Source organism: Musa acuminata, chromosome BXJ1-3 (assembly GCF_036884655.1).
Source record: "Musa acuminata AAA Group cultivar baxijiao chromosome BXJ1-3, Cavendish_Baxijiao_AAA, whole genome shotgun sequence".
Classification (NCBI taxonomy): Eukaryota; Viridiplantae; Streptophyta; class Magnoliopsida; order Zingiberales; family Musaceae; genus Musa; species Musa acuminata.
In genome coordinates this window covers 41,923,967-41,944,375 of record NC_088329.1, presented here as the reverse complement: position 1 = coordinate 41,944,375, position 20,409 = coordinate 41,923,967, and the positions used below count along the sequence as shown (strand labels likewise).

Genomic DNA, 20,409 nt, shown 5'->3' with positions numbered 1-20,409 from the left:
TCTTCTTCCAGGAAAAATCCATTCCAGATCAGTTAAAAGCGACGGCTGTTACATTTGGCGCCGCCATAGAAGACTAAGAGAGATGGACAAGTTATTAGCAGGCGAAAATGACATCTTGCTGACTCATATGTTTCCAAGGAACCACTATATCCCGAACTCTGTTTTCATGATCCTGAATACAGAAGTGGACAAACCTGGAGAGACCAAAATCCACCTCTGTCCTCAATGAATTATGTTATAGGTATTCAAATAGAACACTCACATATGATTACAGTACGATTTTAAAGCCTAATTTAATCTGTGAATGGACAAACGACGAGCCAAAGCCACGAAAGAAAAAGGAAAACAGAGTCAAACAAGCAACGATGCATACCCGGAGAGTCCCATCAAATGATCGAGATCAAGTACTTTCAGGGAGACAAATGCGATCTCTTTCTTGGTGAAATTAAACCCATTGTTTATATCATTTCATCCAGTGTGCTTTACAACAACAAATTGATCATGTAAATGGATTATAATCTCTCTGTGAGATGCACCGGGGCAGAACAATCGGAAGCAACCGCTTTTTCTCCCCTTTAAGATCCAAGAGGGGCAAAGTTCTCACCTTTGACATTTCCCCTCCGGGACCGGGGTGCCATGTTCCCTTTACTCCTTTTGTGAAGGGCTCCGCCAAAACCCAGTGCTGTAGAATCTCGCTGTCATCTCCTTCTCCAACTGCAACAGCTCTGGCGACACCGCCTTCGCTGGCCATACCTCTTTGGCCCCCATTGCCATAAAAAATGTCCCGTGGTGAATACTGAAGTCGTCGTCGTCAAAGGAGCCGACTCTGGTCCGCAAGATCCCGGCTTTCACCTTTCCGTAGCCGGCGCGACGCTTCCGTCTCAATCGCAGGGCCCGCCGGACAAGCCCCGCCGGCAGCTTGACAGCCGCCACGAAGAAGAGGTTCGCCAGGCCGCAGGGGCAGCAGCATAATACTGCCGCGCACTCCGCCACCGTCTCCCCGGCCGCCTCCGTGACCCGGGCTGCCAGCTTCGGCTTCGGCTTCTCTTCTGCGATCTGCGCCCACCGTCGGCCGGGGGTCGAGGCGGCACTGGCGGCTCCGGCCGAATGACGCATTAAATTGGGAGAGTCGGACGGCTTCCTCTCCATCTGCCCCTCCCTCCTTCCAATCGTTGCCTTCCCGTTCGAGCGGTCTCCGAAATGGCGAAATACTAAGCGACGAAGAAAGCCGAACGGAAATCGAGCCTTTATAAGGCTGGCGGATCAGAATACGACGATACAATCAATATCTGGAGCTGGATAACGTGCTTCGCTTTCAAGCATTTCACGCCACGTCGGCTTTGTAGCTCTCTGGTGGTTGGTGGAGAATGATAGTTGTGTTGCTCCGCTGGTATAGGAGTTCCGAAATAAGGGGCAATGGATAAGAGAGGGGACGTCCTAAAGGTTATCTTACACCGTACTTGAGCTGGCGGGGCCCCTGTCGTCATGGACGCGTGAAATGGGGTATCGGGACGGGTTCATGGTAACGCTTGTGGGAGTTGGGAAGCTTCCCAAGTGGTTTTTTAGGTGAGCTGCTGAGTTGGATGGTGGATTATTTTGGATGCTGAGTTGGACGAGCCGAACCGGCGAACTCCTTTCCCACAGATTTGGGCGTGTCGGATGAGGACGACTGCCACATGAGGAGAAGTACCGAATAAATCACACCCAAAATAGCACCCGTCCGATTCAGCAATCAAGGGTTAGGATCGCTTGGGGAACGTTCCGGGGCTGCGCTAGCGAGTCAACCGTCAGGAAATGGTGGCAGGGAGACGACAACAGCTGTCAATTCGTTCGATATCCTGATCTGAAGCTTCTGTGTAGCTTTAAGGGTCGTGTGGATGTTCTCATGTCATGGCACTCCAATCACAATAGCAGACAAGCAAAAGTGTAAAGTGAAGCACATATATGAAATCTCAAGTACAAAACTGAGTTATATTTAGGAAATAAATGGCATTACAAGGAACACAAAACTCCTCATGGTTGTCAATCAGACGGTTCATACAAAAGGGAAAAAGAAGTGGATAAATGTAGAGAAATGAACTGAGTTCTCTGGAGTTCTCTTCTTGCTAATCTTTAATCTGAATGGGTTAGAAGGAGAACTTGAATCCTCCAACCTTAGTATCAGTAACAGTCTCCCAGAATGATGGTTTTTTCTTCTGAGCCATCTTCTCTTCGGCTTTTGCTGTGACCTCATCGATCATTCCGGGATAGGAAGCATCAAGAGCACTTCGAAACTTCTCGTACAGATTCACCCTATCTTTGGTTCCAGAGACAAGCTCACTGGCATTGGGCTTGCCAAGAAAATCCAGAACATTGAACAGATTTCTTCTGCAACGCCAACAAAAATCATAAACGAGTGCCAGTTGGAAATTCAACAATACATACCAGCGAAAGTTTACTCGAGAAAAAGTGTCCGCTGTCTAAACATACAAGTACAAGTGCAAAACTTCCATCGTGTTCAAAAATGACATCGGGCAATTTTGAATTTATACTTCACAGGCTAAACATTTACCCGATTCAAAGCAAATTCCACCATAAACACACACTATGCTCTTTTTAAAAGTGTTTGGCTGATGGGACCATAAATATGTGATTTGAGGTTTTGCGACAGAATAAAAACCATGCATATATGGGTAGATCTGGAAAATTTTCTAGAAGACTTCTAGATGATTATCCAAAAGCATTCTGATTCTCAAGTGCTAAATTATTTTTCAAAGATGAAGATCTTCAGGTAAATTCCCAATAATCTGTGAAAATATTGCAAAATATGCAGGCAAAGGCGATTCATTGCTACACACTCTAAAAGCAAGGGCTACCTACCTTAGTTGTGTGTGTTTGTAGGGGATAACTTAATATAGAATGAATTGTGCAAGTAGAAAGACAAGGCAGAATCTAGCATGAAATTGAAAACGACAAAAAAAAAGGACCGATTGAATAGGATAACATATATAGCCTAACTGGAAACTGGTTAAAGAACTTCCGCGAATACCCCCCATTCAGTGATACACCAGAAAGAAGCTACTGAAACAACAATCCACCAGAGACAGACATTTGTAATTGATTAAAATGTTGTTATCACATGATTCTTTGGTACTAGAAACTGATGCAGGTATGGGAGCCTTCCAGGTCTATGGGCATCAGAAGAAGAAAATCTGGACCTAGTCTTAGTGGGTAAATGATAAACTTGGGTTCATACAAGATGATACTTTAGTTTTCACATCTCAATCTTATCTAGAAAATTTGAATTTTTGTAATCTGTATAATATTTTGTCAGTTTGGATGTTTTCCTACAACTGAAATAAGTTGCCATGTATTTTGATTTTTTGTAATCTGTATAATATTTTGTCAGGTTGGATGTTTTCCTACAATCGAAACGTCCTATATGTTCGGAATGGGCAGGATTTCAATGGTGAAGATTTAATCAAAATTTTCTTATTAAGACTGTCAAAATTAAGAAACGAAAACTCTGCTGTTCAACAGATAAATGGTTTGGTTGACTAAAAATATTGTCCAAGAATGGTACCACACCCAACTAAGGATCTTGCAGAAATAAGAACATCTCTCATCAAGGAGTAGCCAAAATATAAATGAAAATTCTCCATAATAGGGAGTTTGGAATGATTACAAGAAGCCATTAGTTCAAGAGATAAAATTAATCACAATCCATATATGCTTTTTCTTTATTAGGTTTGGTTCTTTTTTCCCTATGTCCTTAATAAGCTATTAAAAGAGGTTGAATAAAGTGAAGGTTTCCATTTCCCAAGCGTTTGTGATTTGGTGTGAAGCCATTTTCTCTAGTGGGGGCGAGTTTTAAGGACTTAAGATTGCGTAGTCAAAACATATATCCTTTTCCTAAATCCTCCACCTCTGGATCACATGCTTTGTTTCCCTTTTCTGTATTTATACAATAACCTCATAGAAACCACCACCACAATCAGTCAGCTACAATTTTTCCACACTCTAACCTGCCCTGTGTTATCATTTACTAATCTTCTTATACTGATTCTTTTCATATAACAAAACATTTTAATTTTTTTCTTATAGAGGGAGTTGTTGAATCATATTACATCTTATATCGATTTTCTAATATGTTCATTGTTTATTGATCTCTGGTTTTTTTTTTCTCAGCTTTTTCATCCTTCTGAACACTTTCATTTTATTCATATTTTGATAATCAATTTAAAAAATCTCAATTTCTCATCTTGATCTTTAAACGGTTAAAAGTTTTTTTTATTGAGAAAAAAATAGTGATAATGACACTCTTTTCCATTTACAATAAGCAAAAAAAAAAAAAAGCTAGCAAAGAAAATAAGAGATGTATTTTAACAAATTCAAAAGGGACTACCAGAATTATGAACCTCAAAAAAGCGATCAAACCTCAAGAAAACAAAAGAAAATAAATCTCTTATTTTCTTTGTGCCTTTGAATCTCAAAGAACCATATTTGAATCATATTGTTGATTCAAATACGGTTGAGAACCATATTGTTGAGAACATTCCCCTGACCTTAACCAACCTATTTGAATCTCAACTATTGGATATTTGTGCCTTTAAAGTATCAACATCTTATACTTCATCGGAGGCAAATGAAGTGGCTCCAACAAGCAATTGGACTTCGTTGGGAAAGACGGGCAACAAAATTTAATTTATTTTTCTTCAAGTTACAATATAAGATGGAATTGTCCTGGGACATTTTGCTTATTCTCAATTTGCAGCTTAACCTCAAGAAATTAAAGCATAATATGACCATTCAGACTCATTCTCTCCCACTGATTTAAGCAACAAAGGCACTGAAGATAGAGCTGTTGCAGTCACTCACAAAGTCTAGAATTTGGATTTCCCAGATAACAAACAATTTCTTGACACTTTGCCCTTCATAATGTTATGTTCATTTGATCTCAAGTATCAAGAAAAAGTTCAGTTTTTGCTATAACTGTTCAGAAACAGGTCTACAGTACTATAGTTTACAAGCAAATGAACGATTAGAAAGCATAAGGAATCTTACCGGCTCACATAGTTCTGTGTAATGGCAATGGAGTCCTCAAGATTGACCACCAGATGCCACCATCCATTAGGCACAAATACTACCTCCCCGGCTCTGCACACGCACTCGACCGGCCTCTTCTTCCATTTTCTACAAGCCACATAGAAGTTCATGAACCACTCCATGATGGACACCGGACAGGCAACCTCAGCTCCGTCCGGGCTCGGATGCACTCCGGGGGGTACGACCTCCGGAGGAAACATGACCCACTTCTTGGAACCCTTGATCACCGCGTTCCACGCGGAAGTGGAGTTCGGATCCACATGGAACGACGATCCTGAGCCCGCGGGCCCAAGTATTATCCACCGGTAGTCCGGCCGCTCCTTCCCCATTACGGCAAACAGATCCTCCCTGAAGTAATTGGGGACCTCATACTCGGACCCAAGCTCGGAAACCTTCTCAGCGAACATGGGATCGAAGAGGTAAAGCGGTCGCTCCTCCTTCGTGGCGTCCGCATACTGGAAGTACCGCTCCAGGGTCATCTCCACAGGACCCACAGCGAACTTGACGCCGCCGCAGATCCGAACCAGGCGTTCCCGGCTCCACCCCTTCATCGCCGGCCACTCGTCGAGGCATCCTTCCAGCAAGACCGGCTTATTAGGCTCCTCGTAGCGGCTGATGAACTCCTCCACGGAGATCCCGCGCCGCCTCTCGATGTTGTCGATCTCGAGCCACTCAGGCTTCATCTCGATATTGGCGCAGAGCCAGCTCTGGAAGAGGTAGTCCGAGTAGAAATTCCTGATCACGAGAGCCGAAGAGGAAGGAGGAGGATGGGAGCTAACGGCAGAGAGGAAGGTGGACCTCCAAGAGCCACGGAACGAGAAGTTGCCGTGCAAGTGGTCAAGGACGAGGGCGCGCCAGAGGGTGTCGTGGGTAGCGAAGACGTAGAGGGAGCGGCTGGCAGCGGAGAGGGCGGCGAGGTCGCGGGCAGGGAGGAGGGCAAGGACGTCGAGGAGGAGGTCGTCAGGCAGGGCGCGAAGAATGCCGAGGCCATGGTCGCGGGCGTTGACGGAGGCGGAGGCGGAGGCGTCGCCGAGGAGGAGGAGGTTGCCGAGAGGTTGGATGGCGTGGAGACGGGACGAGGCGGAGGGCTTCAGCTTAAACCCGAACACCTGCTCTTCCCCCATCCCCTCCTCTTCTTCTTCTTCGGCTACTTGGTGTTCTAATGGTTGAGGTTTGGAGAAGGGGATACCTGTTCTCTTCTTCTTCTTCTTCTTTCTAGCCGCCGACGGTGGTTTCTTTCGGATGAGGTGGGGAGACGTGAGACGATGGAAAGCGCTCGGCATATTGCCTCAAAGAGTTTTGGCCGATGGCTTGTGATGAGGAGAACCTGGGAGCAGAGCGGGTTTATATATGAGTTGGGCTACAAAACCTGGGGCGGGCCATCGGGCCGTCTGTTTTGTAGTCGAGGGCTCGACTCGCTTTTTGTTGACTCGAGTAAAACCACCCGAACTGGACCAGATGTGGCTCATCTGATCTGAATTCGTCTAGCTAGGGTTTATCTCAAGGTTTTTGTTACCCCCTCCGACGATCACAGCAATACGAAGCCGCGCGACTCCTCCGGGACTCGGGAGGCAGAGAAAGAGATGGCGCTATGGATGGACGCCGGATCGGACCCGATCTCCGAGAGCGAGAAGGCGGACTTGGAAGCCATCGCCGCTATCAAAGAGGCCGCCGCCGTTGAGCTCAAGGTCAGTATAAAGCCTTTTCTTCTTTATGCATCTCTCTCCAAACCCACCTGTTTTCATGCTCAAATCTTTACCTTCCAGCTACATTGGAAGCCTCGTCGTCTGCGGCGCAGATTTCTTTTTCGTCTCACCTTTTGATTCCTCTGTCAAGCCAATTTTGGCGACAGAACATTTAATTCTTTCTTTCGCGCTTGTTGATGGAAAAACTGCTTTGTTTTCTATTTTCCGCTATTTGTTTCTCTTCTATCTTGTTAAACGAGCGATTTACTTTGCCATTCGCTTCCAAGAGGTTCAGGAACTCGTTCTTTTTGCACATATCTAATGAAAAGCTTGTTCTTTGATCTAACGACTGTCCAGCGTTGTTCTTTTGTTCGTTTTCTATCTTGCAAACCCAGTTTTCTGTGCTTCCTATTGGTCGAGTTGGTGGACACTGTGCTATACTAAAACTCTAATAACTGGATTTTCTGTAGAATTTTAATTGTTCGTCTTGTCCAAACTGTCCAATCAAACGACATGTAATTGTAACCTAAGGCTCAAAATTCTAAAATTGCACCATTTTTTTTCTGACAGATTAAAGGTGCACATATCTCAAGTCCTTTTGATGGGTTGATAAAAGTTCTGTTTCCGGTTCTTTCAAAATGCATTATGGAATTGCTGTGCTCTTGGCTTTCAATTTTCATTATCAACAACTAAAGGAAATGCAATTTTCAGGAACAAGGTAACCAATTCGTCAAGATGGGTAAAAAGCATTATAACGATGCAATTGATTGTTATACAAGAGCGATTAACCAGAAAGCTCTGAGCGACTCAGATCACTCGGTCCTCTTTGCTAATCGTGCCCACGTAAATTTGCTTTTGGGAAATTATAGGCGAGCTTTAAGTGATTCTGAGGAAGCAATTAAATTATGTTCGACAAATATCAAGGTTGGTTCTTGACTCAAGCTTGCTGATGCTGACGTGCATTTTGATTCTTATTGAGATTGTCATGTTAAGTGTGGTTTCTTGCTTTTCTGCTTACTTTATTTTGATTATCAATCTTCTGGTTCGAGTAGATCAGCTAAAGATTCTAATGGTGTGAATTATGGACTAGGCATATTATCGGGCAGCCAAAGCTGCCTTCTCTTTGAATTTGTTGGCTGAAGCAGCATCACTTTGCCAAAGGGGACTTGAACAAGTTCCCTCTAATGACGAGCTGAAGAAGTTGCTTATGCAGATTGACTTGCGAAGAAAAGAAGATGAACATCAAAAGGCTCAAGTATTACAAGCTGTTGCTTCAGCTAAGGTCAGTTATCTGGACAAAAATCATAACTTTCTTCAATACATGCATTTTATTATCCACATAATCTATTGAATTTGTTCAGGAGCTTTCATCTGCAATGGAGAATAGAGGATTGAAGCTTGGGAAGGGCCTGTACCAGGAACTCACTGGAATTAGAAAACCAGTACTAGATAAAAGTGGGATTCTTCATTGGCCGGTTCTTCTTCTTTATGCAGAGGTCATGTCAAGTGATTTCATTGAGGACTTCTGCGAAACGGACATGTTCTCATCGCATCTTGACATAATATCCTTATCTTGACGTTAATTCACCTGAGTTGTTTGTCATGACAATATTATTATGAAAAAAGCTGCTGATTTTGTAATGTCCTTAGCTTTCGTAACATGTTTTCAGAAGATTCCCAGCCACTACCATGGGATGAGTATCATGCTTATACAAGGGAAGCTGTTGAATTGTATTATCAGGTTTGAACTATAATTTGTGTTTTTGAGAATTTTGATTCTGTAGTTTCTTGTTTGTGAACTATATGGCATACGGTTATCACATTTCAGTTGACATATATCCAATTGTTGAATGTTTTCTTGATGGCCAAATCATTGCTTTGTTCTTTGCATTTTTGCAAAGTAATGCAGGCCTGTATTTGAAGTTAAAGAAAACTAGAGGTAACCGTTTAGTTGAATAGGAATAGCATATGAGAGTTCATCCCTAGTTTATTGATCTGACATGCCCATCTAACACCGGTATCTTCACTTCCAACATATTTAACAAGCTAGTTTAGTTTCACATTTTGTACAAGCTGATGCATTATAAGAGTCTTTTTCACCTGGAACTCTATGGTTAAGGCATTAAGCATTATGTTGTGAAGCCTGGAATAGTCCAGGTATGAAGAAAATTTTAATTGAAATTTCTATCCACAGATGGCTTGATGAATATTTCAGTATCCAATCCAAACAGTAGTAGTCTCATCTTATAAAATAGATGTTAAGCAAAATTCTGAGATACTCTCTGAAGAAGAGTAAATCCAACTAAAAAGGGCATGCTAGTTATGTTGACATTTAGGTCCTATTTTAGCTATAAATTATTTGTGCTCTTGAAATTTATTTTTGCAAGTCCTAGTCAGTTATTAACTTTTTTCTAGAAGATTTTTTGCTGAGCATTAATTCACTAAAATTTTTCTCCTCCCCATGAATTACTCGTTTTCATTGATTTGTCAGGCTGGCACCGGGATTCTCTTATCGAATAAGGAAGTCCTTAAGTATCTGCTAGATGGCACAGTGAAGTCTGTTCCAGAAGGCTTCTTTGATGAAGAGAAGGATTCAGGAAAAGATCTGGATAGTTCAGTCTCTCATTTAAGTATGCTATCTCGCTTCTATGCATATCTGTAATTTTGTCTATTTCTCTGCACTAGAAGTATCTTGACATATGAAAAGAACCTAGGGAAAACAATGGACTCGTTTATCACATGTGCTTGCTGGTTTTTTCAAGATTAGATTTCTTTTCTTATCCAACATCAGTTAAAATGAGCTGTTTTTTGTTCATATAGAAAAAGCAAAATCTCTTTTGCAAATTATGTAGAATGATATTGAAGAGAATTGTCATAACTACTAATGGAACTTTCTGAATGTGTCTTATGTTTTCAGTCAATTTGATAATAGGTGATTTACATAAATCTAAATTGTATTTCATTTTGGTGAAATGATTTTGCATACAAATTTACTCACGTACATATTTCACAGTTCATGTCAGAGCCCTCCCATATTTGTTCCTAATATGGAAATAAACTGTTTTCTTATTTTTGCTATGTTTACCACGCATATGTTGGTTCCTTAGAGTTTGCCTAGACGTGATCTCTTTGTGAATAATTATCATTCATTGTATGTTATACGAAAACAAAGAAGCTCTCTGATTTAATTTGGTATGTGATACAAAAAATTTTGTGAACATGACTTCACAAGGAACATTATTGTATTTTCCAAAAAGTTTTTGTTTAATAAATACAGTGTAGCAGCCATTGGAATGTTTCACTAAGCTGGAGCCATAAAATAAAGCCGAGTTGAGGGGAGTGTGGGATAGATGATTTACTGTTTGGTCATGTTTCGTCATGTGTCATCACATTCTGATGATCCCCACTGTGTAAGGTTTCCAAATAGGTAAGAACAAAGGAAATGGATAGATCAGAAGGCTTTAGACCTCTTTGTTTCTTGTATATTGTCTCTATTCTCTTTGTTGTACTGTTCTTTTCCTTTGGCTCTGTTTGATTCACACCTGTTATATTTTTCATATTTGAGCTTCAAGTGAACATATGTTTCACCTGTTATAAGCTTATTAAATTGAATATGACCAGTTATAGCAGTAGGCTATAGAAGTTATGGAAGTATGGATATCACTAATCTCGTAACATCTGACTGAAATGTAAGCATCCGACCGAAGCCATTTTTCAGTAATGTTTTGGCAGCAACAAGAGCTTCCTAGTCCACTGTAAAGAAAGACATGTTTCAAGTTGTTGCCTGTATAGATTCATCTTATAATGTTTTTTCCCTTTTTTTTCTGTGGAAAAGTTAGTGTGATATAGCATAAATTTCTGAAGAGCAAATTCAGCTAGTGGAAAATTCTGTGATCTAAGGGTGTTGTAAAAACGATGACAAATTAGAATAGATGATGATGGAAATCTATGACAGGACATTGGTGATTACAAAATAAGCACAAACCCGAGAGAAAAATTAGACATATGTGTCCTTTTTACTTGATTGTTATTTAAGAACAAATTTGGCCTATTCTGTTTCCAGAAGAATTTTATCTCAGTATAAATTGTGGTATATTTATGCTTCTGATTTAATATATGTAGGTACCAATTATGGTAAATGGATTCATATAAATGAGAAGAAGACGCTTCTCGACATTTTGCGGCGTTCTGATTATATCATCCCGGCTATCCCAGGTATGTTTTTTTTTTTTTGGCTGTCTATTAGAGGCTCTGTTTTTTTCATTTCTATTCTCACGATTTATGCTCAGAGTTTTTTCTTATGGACATACTTCTTAAATAGTGTTGTTTGCCATGTCCAGTCTTCTTTGTGGTTTCGAAGAAATCTGAGTTCTACAAGGAGTTCAGAGCTGGAAAATGGTCGCCCCCTTGAAATTTTGCCTCAAGCTCTTATGCAACGCAACCTTCACAATGTTCTAAAAATTGTAAGATACTTGTCTGAAGCTTAGTTAGTGATGCCCTCAACATAACTTGAGATATTGTACCAAAACATATTTATAAGCTTTAACAATTCTCTTTGGTTGGTTAATTTCATAAATAGGATGTAAATGTAACGCCAAGTGATTAATTTCGTGATGTAAACAAATGGCCAGCATAATATATTGTGGATGATAGTAACAGACGCAAAGCTATGGGTAAGCATACATTTGTGTAGATTGTGTTGTAAACGGTTCGAATCTTAAAGCATGTCGGTAGTGGATCTCAAAGCATGTTGGCGACTGGCGAGACCGGAAGCCTCTGGAATCGCTTTCTGCATGGGCGCCGCGTAATTACGTTTCGTCCCGCCACGTCGCCGGGAGAGCCGACGAGTGCCGCCATTGATCTCAATCCGATGCTAGGTTCCAAAACGTCACTTACAAATGCTGTCAGCACGGAGAGAAGCGCCCGACACGTCTCACTGGAGGCGCTACAAAGGGAGTAGATACAAAAGCTCAGAGAGCCGAGGAAGGGGGAGGCAGGATGGAGGAGACCAAGGAACCGGTGGCGACAGAGGGCCGCGAGAAGATGACGGTGTTGGTGGCTGTGGACGAGAGCGAAGGGAGCCTTTACGCGTTGTCTTGGGCGCTCGACAATCTCTTCGCCGCCGCCGTCGGAGGCGCGCCCAACAAACCGCAGACGCTCGGCAGACTCGTCCTCGTCCACGCGCAGCAGCCTCTACAGCAGTTCATCATGCATCCGATCGGACCAGGTCAAACTGCATATATCGCTACGTTTCCCTAACTGGCATTACTTGGAGAGACCCAAATTAGAGTTTCGCTTTGGTTTGTCGCAGCCGTTTATGCGACGTCGTCGGTGATAGACTCCGTGAAGAAAGCTCAAGAGCAGAACTCACGCGATGTAATCGAGCGAGCGAAGGGAATTTGCAGACGAAGGCTGGTAAGACATTCATTGATTATTCGATGAAGGAAGTGACCGGCATCCATGGTGTTCTGCACGCATCAGGTTGAAGCTGAAGCAGTCGTCGTCACCGGGGATCCGAAGGAGACGATATGCCAGGCTGCGGAACAGATGCAGACCGACCTCCTCGTGGTAGGAAGCCGCGGCCTGAGTAAGATAAGGCGGTGAGTCGCTCAAGAGAGAACGTGTTCGATCAAATGCCCCTTAGAAATGAATCTGGTGGTTCAGAGTCCGATGTTGCACGCAGGGCAATCCTGGGGAGCGTCAGCGACTACTGTGCTCATCATGCCAACTGCCCTGTGCTCATCGTGAAGCCGCCCAAGACGAGTCACTGATCGCTCTGCTGAGACGATGAAAGATGTGTGCTAATGCTGCAAACTTTTTCCTGGTGTCTGTGAGTTGAAAGCTTTAAATCCATGGATCAATGAAAACTGCATCATCACAGTAGCACTCAAATCCAGAAAGTAATTCCATCGGATTAGCAACAAAACATTCATCATCAGTCAGAAGTTGAGTTCTGAGGACACATATGCACCACAAACAAAATGCAAGAAATGCTCTTAAACCTCTCTCTCCCAGCCACCCAATCTCCCTGCGGGATCATAGTTTGTGAAGAGCCGGAACTCGTTCCCGAGCTTGTTGGTGTGCTGAGGCCTGAAGCCGCAGGGATGGACGTTCAATAGCTCTGCAGCTCTCTCCTTTTGCACCTCTCCTGCTCGAAAGAACGCATGCAATTGTCTTGGATTTAATGAAACAAGACATGGTGTTGAAATAACAAAATTAATTCGAGTAACAGATGGCACGAAAATTACCAGTGAGCAACAGCAAATATGAATCTTGTGGGTGGGCCAAAAGAGAAATCGTATGGGCTACTTTCTCCAAGCATTCCTTGCTCTGCATGCAAAAGTTAAAAGGAAGGATGCTCGACAAACTATTGCAGCTTAAACTCTATAAAGACGGATCATTGCAAAGATAAAATGGTGATAATGGCTGTTAAAAGCTTGTGCTTAAAGACAGGCTTTTTTTGTCAATATATATGAGTATCAACATAATGCCAAAGAAGAAGATGATAATGTGGATCATCAAGAACATGGGCAACAAAAATTTAGAAATGGTGAAATCAATGATTTAGCTAAAGGACCCTCAGAGAAGCATAATTTTTCTCAGGCTCCATATTTCCTGGACTATGAAGCTTCACTCAATGCACTAACTCGGTGTTCGACTTACCAGATATGGGGGATCTGCGATGATAACTTGGTAGTTGTGTTTAAGTGATGGCAGCAATTCGTCCGGTTGATTGTAGTCGTAGTAAATAAAATCATCACCATACTGTTCAAAGCGTTTATCGTACTCAAGTAATTTTACTGGTACGCTAGGATCAAGCTTCTGAGGAAACAAGCAAAATACGTGTCAAAGGAAGATCTAAAAAGACATTAATAAAAATTATAAATAAAAATTTAAATATTCAGAATTTAACTACCCATATCACTTTTTACATATTTCAATAACGGTAAAAAATTCATATAGTCGACTCCAAATAATTAAGACTTACGGTTTTATTATTATTATTATTATTGTTGTTGCAGAGAATGAAAGGAGAAACATTAATATTTTATGGATCATGGTATACTTCCGACTAAAGAATTTATTTTGCTAAAATAGATATCAAAAATCCTACACACAAATTCAGTGAAATAAGGACTTGACTGTTTCAGAAACAGGGTTAATGAACTTAGCAAGAGTGAGTAAACTGTTTCAGGCATGTTGACATCTAAAGGCAACAACGCAGGATTCTAACATACTCTGTAAAAACATGATAGAATTGATTTTGCAGCTCGTGATTATCTTCCTGCATTAAAAAGCAATTCCTCTGATCCGACTTTACGAGAAGGATATAAGAGAGAACTTTTGGAAAAGGTTGCCAGGCCGAAAAACTCCTGCTAAAACTCATAGCATGAACACAGTTACGCCCTTCTACAGACATATAGCTACAGCAATATAAAAGCGCAAAGTATCCTTCCATCTGGAAGTTATTTTTCTAAGAGAAGTTTTCCTGAAAGAACAGTGAGACATGGAACTTGCGGAAAACAATATTTTCCATGGGTTTCTAGGTTTCTACCACATTCTTTAGGAGCAGACATCATGCAATGAGCTTTTACCCAATAACGCCAATAACACCGTTGTTTGGTCCTTTTACTATAACTGGTTATCAATCTACCATGACCAAGTTATGCTCATTGAGATCTCTTTACGCGTAACTGCCTCAAGTTTCAGTCCATTGTGCCTCTAGCTAAGCAAGGGGAAAAACAACTTACATACACTAGAATTAAGCAGAGGGGTGGAAGCAAAGGGAAAAAAAATTAGTCCGAACGATAGCTATCATGTATGTCAATCCAACAGGTTGCTAAAATCACACAGGTTTCCCTTGTACACCAACTAAAAGTTCTGCTGTTATCAACCTTGAGGTAATTTGCAACCTGTAAACGTTGCTGGTATCAAGTTCGGTAGCCATTCTCAATTGTGTTCTTCTTCCTACGAGCCATTCTCAATTGTGTTCTTCTTCCTACAACCCATGTCTTACGACTAATTAATTAATCCTTTACTACCAAAAACCTAACCATGTAATATGATCAATTACAGAGGTGTTCTGGAAGCAAGAATCTCCAGTTAAGTTGTCAACTACAAGCCTACATTTTTCCTCCAGGATAGTGGTTGTCAAGCACCTCGGTCCAATCCCGACCATCACAGAGAAGCCTTTTATGGCAACCAACCAGTAAAACATCTACGATGTATATAGTCAAATTGTTCAGATCCTATAAGCAAGCATTTGATCCAATCTGAATCATCCCATTACATCCTCTCATGTACCATCCAATCTATTTCATACTAGCAGAATGACCTTTGCATCACATGCCTTACCTTATTCCTTAGGTTACAATGAAGCACGTCACATACAACCACCTCAACAATCCTTGATTTAGGTTTTATGCTTTCCCTACATAAGATGCTACCGTATGTTCCTTAATGGTCACATACAACCACCTCAACAATCCTTGCTTTCTAATGCCACAAGACGCTAACTTGAACCTTTTGCTTTGTTGCAGATAGCAGATAAAGCTTCCTTTGTCATCCCACAGAGAGCAGAGACTCAATTGGGATGCTAATTAAGATCCCACAAGGTGCTCTCTCGATCTTCGAATCAAACTGAGGTTTTGTCAGATAGTAAAAACCCTAACATAATTAACTGCCTATCCTTCTACATGAATCTAAAGACACTGCCCATCCTACAAAGTCCTACAGTAGTACGAATCTACTCCTCGCCGTAAAGAACCAATATCCAGCAAAAGAAAAAATCAAATTTTGAGCATATATTTCACCGGCATCAGAAAAGGGCATCGGACCTTTAGATACGCGTAGAGTGTTGGACAAGCGATGCAGGCGATGGGAGAAGAGGTTGAGCGATAAAGAGTCCTGATCTCCTCCGCGACCGTCTCTGCCGTCTCCCGGTCGTACCAAAACTGGCTCAATCTCCAGTCCTCCGCCACCAACCGCACCTCGTCCTGGTCGTCGTCTCCGCCATCTACTCGTCCTCCGCCCGCGCCGGCCAGGGAGGACTGCTCGCTGAGGAACTCCCTGAGAGCTTTCAGAGCTTGGGAGCTCAGCAAGGGAGGATCGTCGTCTTCCTCGATGCCGTCGTCCGCGGCGGCGGGGTTCGGCCTCTCCTCCAACTCCGTGGACATTTTGGGAATAATATTTTGCACGATGATGAAATGATCGAGCGGTATATACGTTGAACGCTAACAGGGCCATTATGGGAAATTTATGCCGAGAAATCGCATACATTTACCTTTAAATATGACTTTTGTGTCTTTATTTGCGGATAACAGTCTCATATTAGCCCCAAAAAAATTCTTTCGAATATATCCATTAATTGAAGTATTTTCTATGTACAAGTTGTTAGGGGTTAGGAAGTGATCCAAGGCTCAACAAGTTAGTATTGTTGGATAAAATATGATAATATTTGAAAGGATAAATACCAAATTAATTGACTTTTATCTTAAATATGTTAAGTATCATCGTTTATTTTTTATTTTTATTTAAAGCATATATAATGTTTATAAATAAATTTCTAACTCACATGCTTCGAGCATGTTTTATCGTATACCTTCATCGTGATGGAGTTTGATGTTTTTCGAGTCATTCATCTGTTAGTGTCTCTTCGGAATTATCCCAAATAGGAATTTGTCTCAATCATGATATAAGAGAGATCGACTCACTCCCTATAAATCCTCCCTTATCATGTTGGGGTAAGACATACATATTCTTCCATTTGAATCTCTGAGGCGTTTTTAGAAGCCTTCTACTTCGCCTCCGAGGCCTCTTTAGAAGTCTCCTCTACTTCGCCCCGGTTCCCTGTAGGGTGAGTCGGTCCTCGAGTTTCTCGTAGTCCCGGCGTCGGTTCTGCAACAAATCAGTCTTCCACCATCCTACTCTTCCACCTCCCTAGGTTGAGATGTTTTTTATTTCTTGCATAAGTTCTTCTCGATCTCTTAGTCGCCAGACGATCGAGGATCACGCTATGTCTTTGGACAATCTAAGGGTAGAGGAGGTCCCAACCTCCTCTTTATCGGGGAAGATAGTTCTTGTGAACCCGAAGGTACTTCGGGAAAGTCTATGAAAAGCTCATATGATTATGATTTGATGGTGAGTGTGCCACTCTTGGATCACTTGCTTACTAGGTATTCCATCTCATCCAAGTTTGATTTGCAAGCCCCCAACTTGGTCAGCATACATTCATTCTTTTGCTTATCTTGTGACGCTCTCAAGATGTGATTTCATATTCTCCTTCACCCAGTAATAGTGTTTTGCCTACAATGGTGGAATATACCGCTCTCTTAGATGATGCTAGCGCTACTTAATAGTGTTTATCGAATAATGCTGGTGTGTCGGTATTACTCCGACAACGTCGATGCCCTCAAAGGGTGCTTGAAATTATAGATATTCTTCGAGAAAAAAATGGGAAAGGTAAAGGTCGATGTTTAACTTATATAAGGTTAAGCCCCTGCCCTTCGCGGCTTTACAAATAGTTGACTTGCCACACCCGACCCCGGGTGCACCATTGTAATCGAGATGGAAGGGATTAAGCAGGGAGAAAAAATGTGGGGTGATGGTGCAACTTCGAAGCAGTACTATCGTGGGTCCTTAGGTTCGAGGATGGCAAAGCAGATCTACCGTTCCTCCTCTGAGGTTTTGATTAACACCTGCTACTGCAATGAAGTGCTGATAAGTTGGATCATAACTAGCCTCTTGAGGTTCACATTGCTCATCCACTTGTCTTAGATTTGCATCATCATCACTATTTAATGGCTCTCATTGATCGTGTATGAGATGCTAGCTCGGTCATTATCCAACAGTCACTTATAACTGATGATCTTTAAGAAGAAAATAAGGGTTTAAGAAGGAGAGAGGAGCCCCTTCAACTGTTGCCGAGGCAAAGGCTCAAGGGGCGAGTTGACGCAACAAGTAAAGGAGGTCGAGCAATGCCTCGTAGGCTTTAATGAGAAGTTGAAGGGGGTTCAAAACAATAACTGAGATATAGAGGACAAGTTGCTTGACTCACCCGGGAGATGAAGTTGATAAAGAAGCACAACTCAGAGCTCATCGAGCAGGTCGGGGTGGCCAATGAGCAAGTCATGATGGCTAATAAGTGGCTCACGAGTACCATAGAACAGGATTGGGGTCTAAAGGAAGCACTAGAGGCTGAGCAACAAATGATACAGAAGTATCAGAAGAAGGTGATCGCCGATTACAAGACACACATTGGGTTTATGATGGGTTTGGAGAGGTCAAGGATTGTCTTGTACCAATTTATGTATCAAATTACCTTAGCCCAATTCAAGGCAAGGTACGTAAGGCTGGACCTTAATAAGGATCCGTTCACAGATTATCTCGAGGATCAGAACATTCAGATGATGCCCAAGGTACCTTTTGATGATACCCCACTGGCTCGAGACTGACAAAAGGGTCCAAAGAGGTTCATACCCCACTGGGTAAAGGGTCATCCACAGTCGATCGGGCTCAAAGAATCTGTCGATTGATGTTATATCCGAGCAAAACTCTAGCACTTATGGAATCTTTGGGCATAGGCTATTGCATCATTGTGTAATGTCAGCTAGTAGAAGCCCTGCTAAAGCATTTTGAAGGCAAGGATTCATCCACCAATGTGCTCCTTATAAATACCCTATTAGTCTCTTGGGGTGTCAATCATATAAGGAATGGTTAGCTTTGAATGGTTGGCTAAAGGATATGCAGTATAAGTGATTGTTAATTATATAATACCATGCTTGACTCTTCGGACCGCTGTAGGGTTTGTCGAGAGCATTTCATCTTTTTTGTAGTATAGAATCTTTTCCATCCAGCTCGGCTCCTCCCTGACCATGATTATATCGTGCTTCTCAATGATTCAGGTCAGCAATGTCTCAACTAACAACTAGTTAACCCAACAAGCACATCAACCTAGGTGTTCTCTTCACAGGAGACCTATAACACATTGAGTCGAATCATTGAACATTGTCAAGTCTTAGACTTAAAGCTCTCGGGCTTGTCGGAACTCTAAGAGAAGTGTTTTATACTCAATCTTATTGTTGGAGATTTTAAACTCGAATAAGAGAGCTTGCTTGTACACCTGTTTATTAGCATTATTCCTTTTTGAGGTAATGGAACCATCCACGAATAGCGTCCATATTGAGGGTATGACTGTCGGCTTTGAGTGGGGGAGTTAGTTATGAGATAAAATCTACAAACATTTGGGTCTTTATGGTGGTCTTTGACATATATTGGATGTCAAAATTATCTAACTCTAGTGACTATCTCAACAGTTGTCTTGAGATATCGAACAAAGAAAAGACTTGTCTAAGTGACTGGTCGACGATCACTTGTAAAACATACGTTTGAAAATAGGGGTGGAGCTTTCTTACCACTAATACTAGTGCAAATGTAAGCCTCTTGATAGGGGGGTATCATTCCTCAAGTCTACTTACAACACGACTAATATAGTAGATGTTGGGGAATATGGGGCAGCATCACATGCATAACAGAAGAATAAAAAATAAAATTATAGATTTTTCATAGAAAATGTTTCATCATCGTGCGAAGATTGGTGCGCAGAAACTACAAAACTACGTGTATGAAAAATGTGTTACATATGGAGATTGTATATTCTTGAGCTGGCCATGAGTCATATCTATTAGAATTCCTTCTGACTTAGTAAATTATTATTTTCATAATAATGCATTCGATTCATCAACTACCGATGTACTAGGCCACTACGCCGTAGTTCTCATACGATACAAGAGAATCCAATCCATTGAACATATTTGTCATTATTTACTATGTATCTATAGTCTCTCATCAATCTAATATCCCAAAGATCGTATACTGGGCATGGTGTTGTTAAGCCCATATAGAATCTGCTCGAGTCTTACTCTAATCAGATTATCCCGAATAACTATTTTTTTCTCAATTCTAATGACCATAATCAGGGATTCGCTTGTGAAGAGCACATAAGATATTCATTTTATGATATTGAGAGCGGATATTCCTTTATCAACACTCAATATGCTAGTCATAGACATAGTTTATATCGTGACATTCTATATCACAATATAAATAATTAAAATAATAATAAAAAACCATGAACATTTTAAAAATCTTTAGTCATGGATTATCATATCTTAAAATAATTAATTAAATTTAAAGCATGCATCACACTCTTTTTTTTAATAAAAAAATAATTATATTTTTATGAATCACTAATTAATTGCTCCATTGGAATTTCTAATAAAGGCAGATAATTTAGGAAATAGATAATAATATTTTAGCTAAAAAATGAAGATTACAAACACCCCTACCTTAGTGTTATATATATATATATATATATATATATATATATATATATATATATTATAATTTATATTTTTAAGATATATTGATGATTAATATTTTTTTCGTGAAGACATGATTTGAGTCCAGAGTTGTATGATAAACTATCAAGAGTCTTTAACAACTAGATTAGTTGATGCCATCGTTGATGATTAATATTATTATATAATCAACATATCTTCCTATTTTACCAAATAAGAAAGAGATAATAATAATAAAATTATTACATTTATAATCATGCACCTTAGTGCATAAATGAGAT

The 20,409-nt window shown here is 41.0% G+C and overlaps 5 protein-coding genes across 5 annotated transcripts; 2 read left to right on the top strand and 3 right to left on the bottom strand.

Moving 5' to 3' along the window:
- Positions 1-261: 261 nt before the first annotated feature.
- LOC135637991 (uncharacterized) lies at positions 262-1,201 on the bottom strand. The gene has a single exon (XM_065150908.1). It carries the CDS (start codon positions 1,147-1,149, stop codon positions 646-648), a length of 504 nt encoding a protein of 167 aa, XP_065006980.1. The 5' UTR covers positions 1,150-1,201; the 3' UTR covers positions 262-645.
- A 726-nt stretch (positions 1,202-1,927) lies between these two features.
- On the bottom strand, positions 1,928-6,412 carry LOC103978809 (arginine-specific demethylase JMJ22). The gene is made up of 2 exons (XM_009394742.3): positions 5,044-6,412; positions 1,928-2,367 (listed from the first exon to the last, which is right to left on the bottom strand). The coding sequence occupies exons 1-2, from the start codon at positions 6,366-6,368 to the stop codon at positions 2,127-2,129; spliced, it is 1,566 nt and encodes a 521-aa protein (XP_009393017.2). The 5' UTR covers positions 6,369-6,412; the 3' UTR covers positions 1,928-2,126.
- Positions 6,413-6,548: 136 nt separating this feature from the next.
- LOC103978810 (uncharacterized) lies at positions 6,549-11,426 on the top strand. The gene is made up of 8 exons (XM_009394743.3): positions 6,549-6,773; positions 7,482-7,694; positions 7,861-8,052; positions 8,132-8,332; positions 8,431-8,511; positions 9,262-9,400; positions 10,893-10,985; positions 11,111-11,426. Exons 1-8 carry the CDS (start codon positions 6,669-6,671, stop codon positions 11,179-11,181), a joined length of 1,095 nt encoding a protein of 364 aa, XP_009393018.2. The 5' UTR covers positions 6,549-6,668; the 3' UTR covers positions 11,182-11,426.
- A 236-nt stretch (positions 11,427-11,662) lies between these two features.
- On the top strand, positions 11,663-12,662 carry LOC135631847 (uncharacterized). Its single transcript, XM_065139842.1, has 4 exons — positions 11,663-11,997; positions 12,082-12,185; positions 12,252-12,370; positions 12,454-12,662. Exons 1-4 carry the CDS (start codon positions 11,769-11,771, stop codon positions 12,539-12,541), a joined length of 540 nt encoding a protein of 179 aa, XP_064995914.1. The 5' UTR covers positions 11,663-11,768; the 3' UTR covers positions 12,542-12,662.
- A 4-nt stretch (positions 12,663-12,666) lies between these two features.
- Positions 12,667-15,980, bottom strand: LOC135631844 (uncharacterized). The gene is made up of 4 exons (XM_065139829.1): positions 15,608-15,980; positions 13,434-13,592; positions 13,019-13,100; positions 12,667-12,918 (listed from the first exon to the last, which is right to left on the bottom strand). The coding sequence occupies exons 1-4, from the start codon at positions 15,944-15,946 to the stop codon at positions 12,767-12,769; spliced, it is 732 nt and encodes a 243-aa protein (XP_064995901.1). The 5' UTR covers positions 15,947-15,980; the 3' UTR covers positions 12,667-12,766.
- Between the last annotated feature and the right edge of the window lie 4,429 nt (positions 15,981-20,409).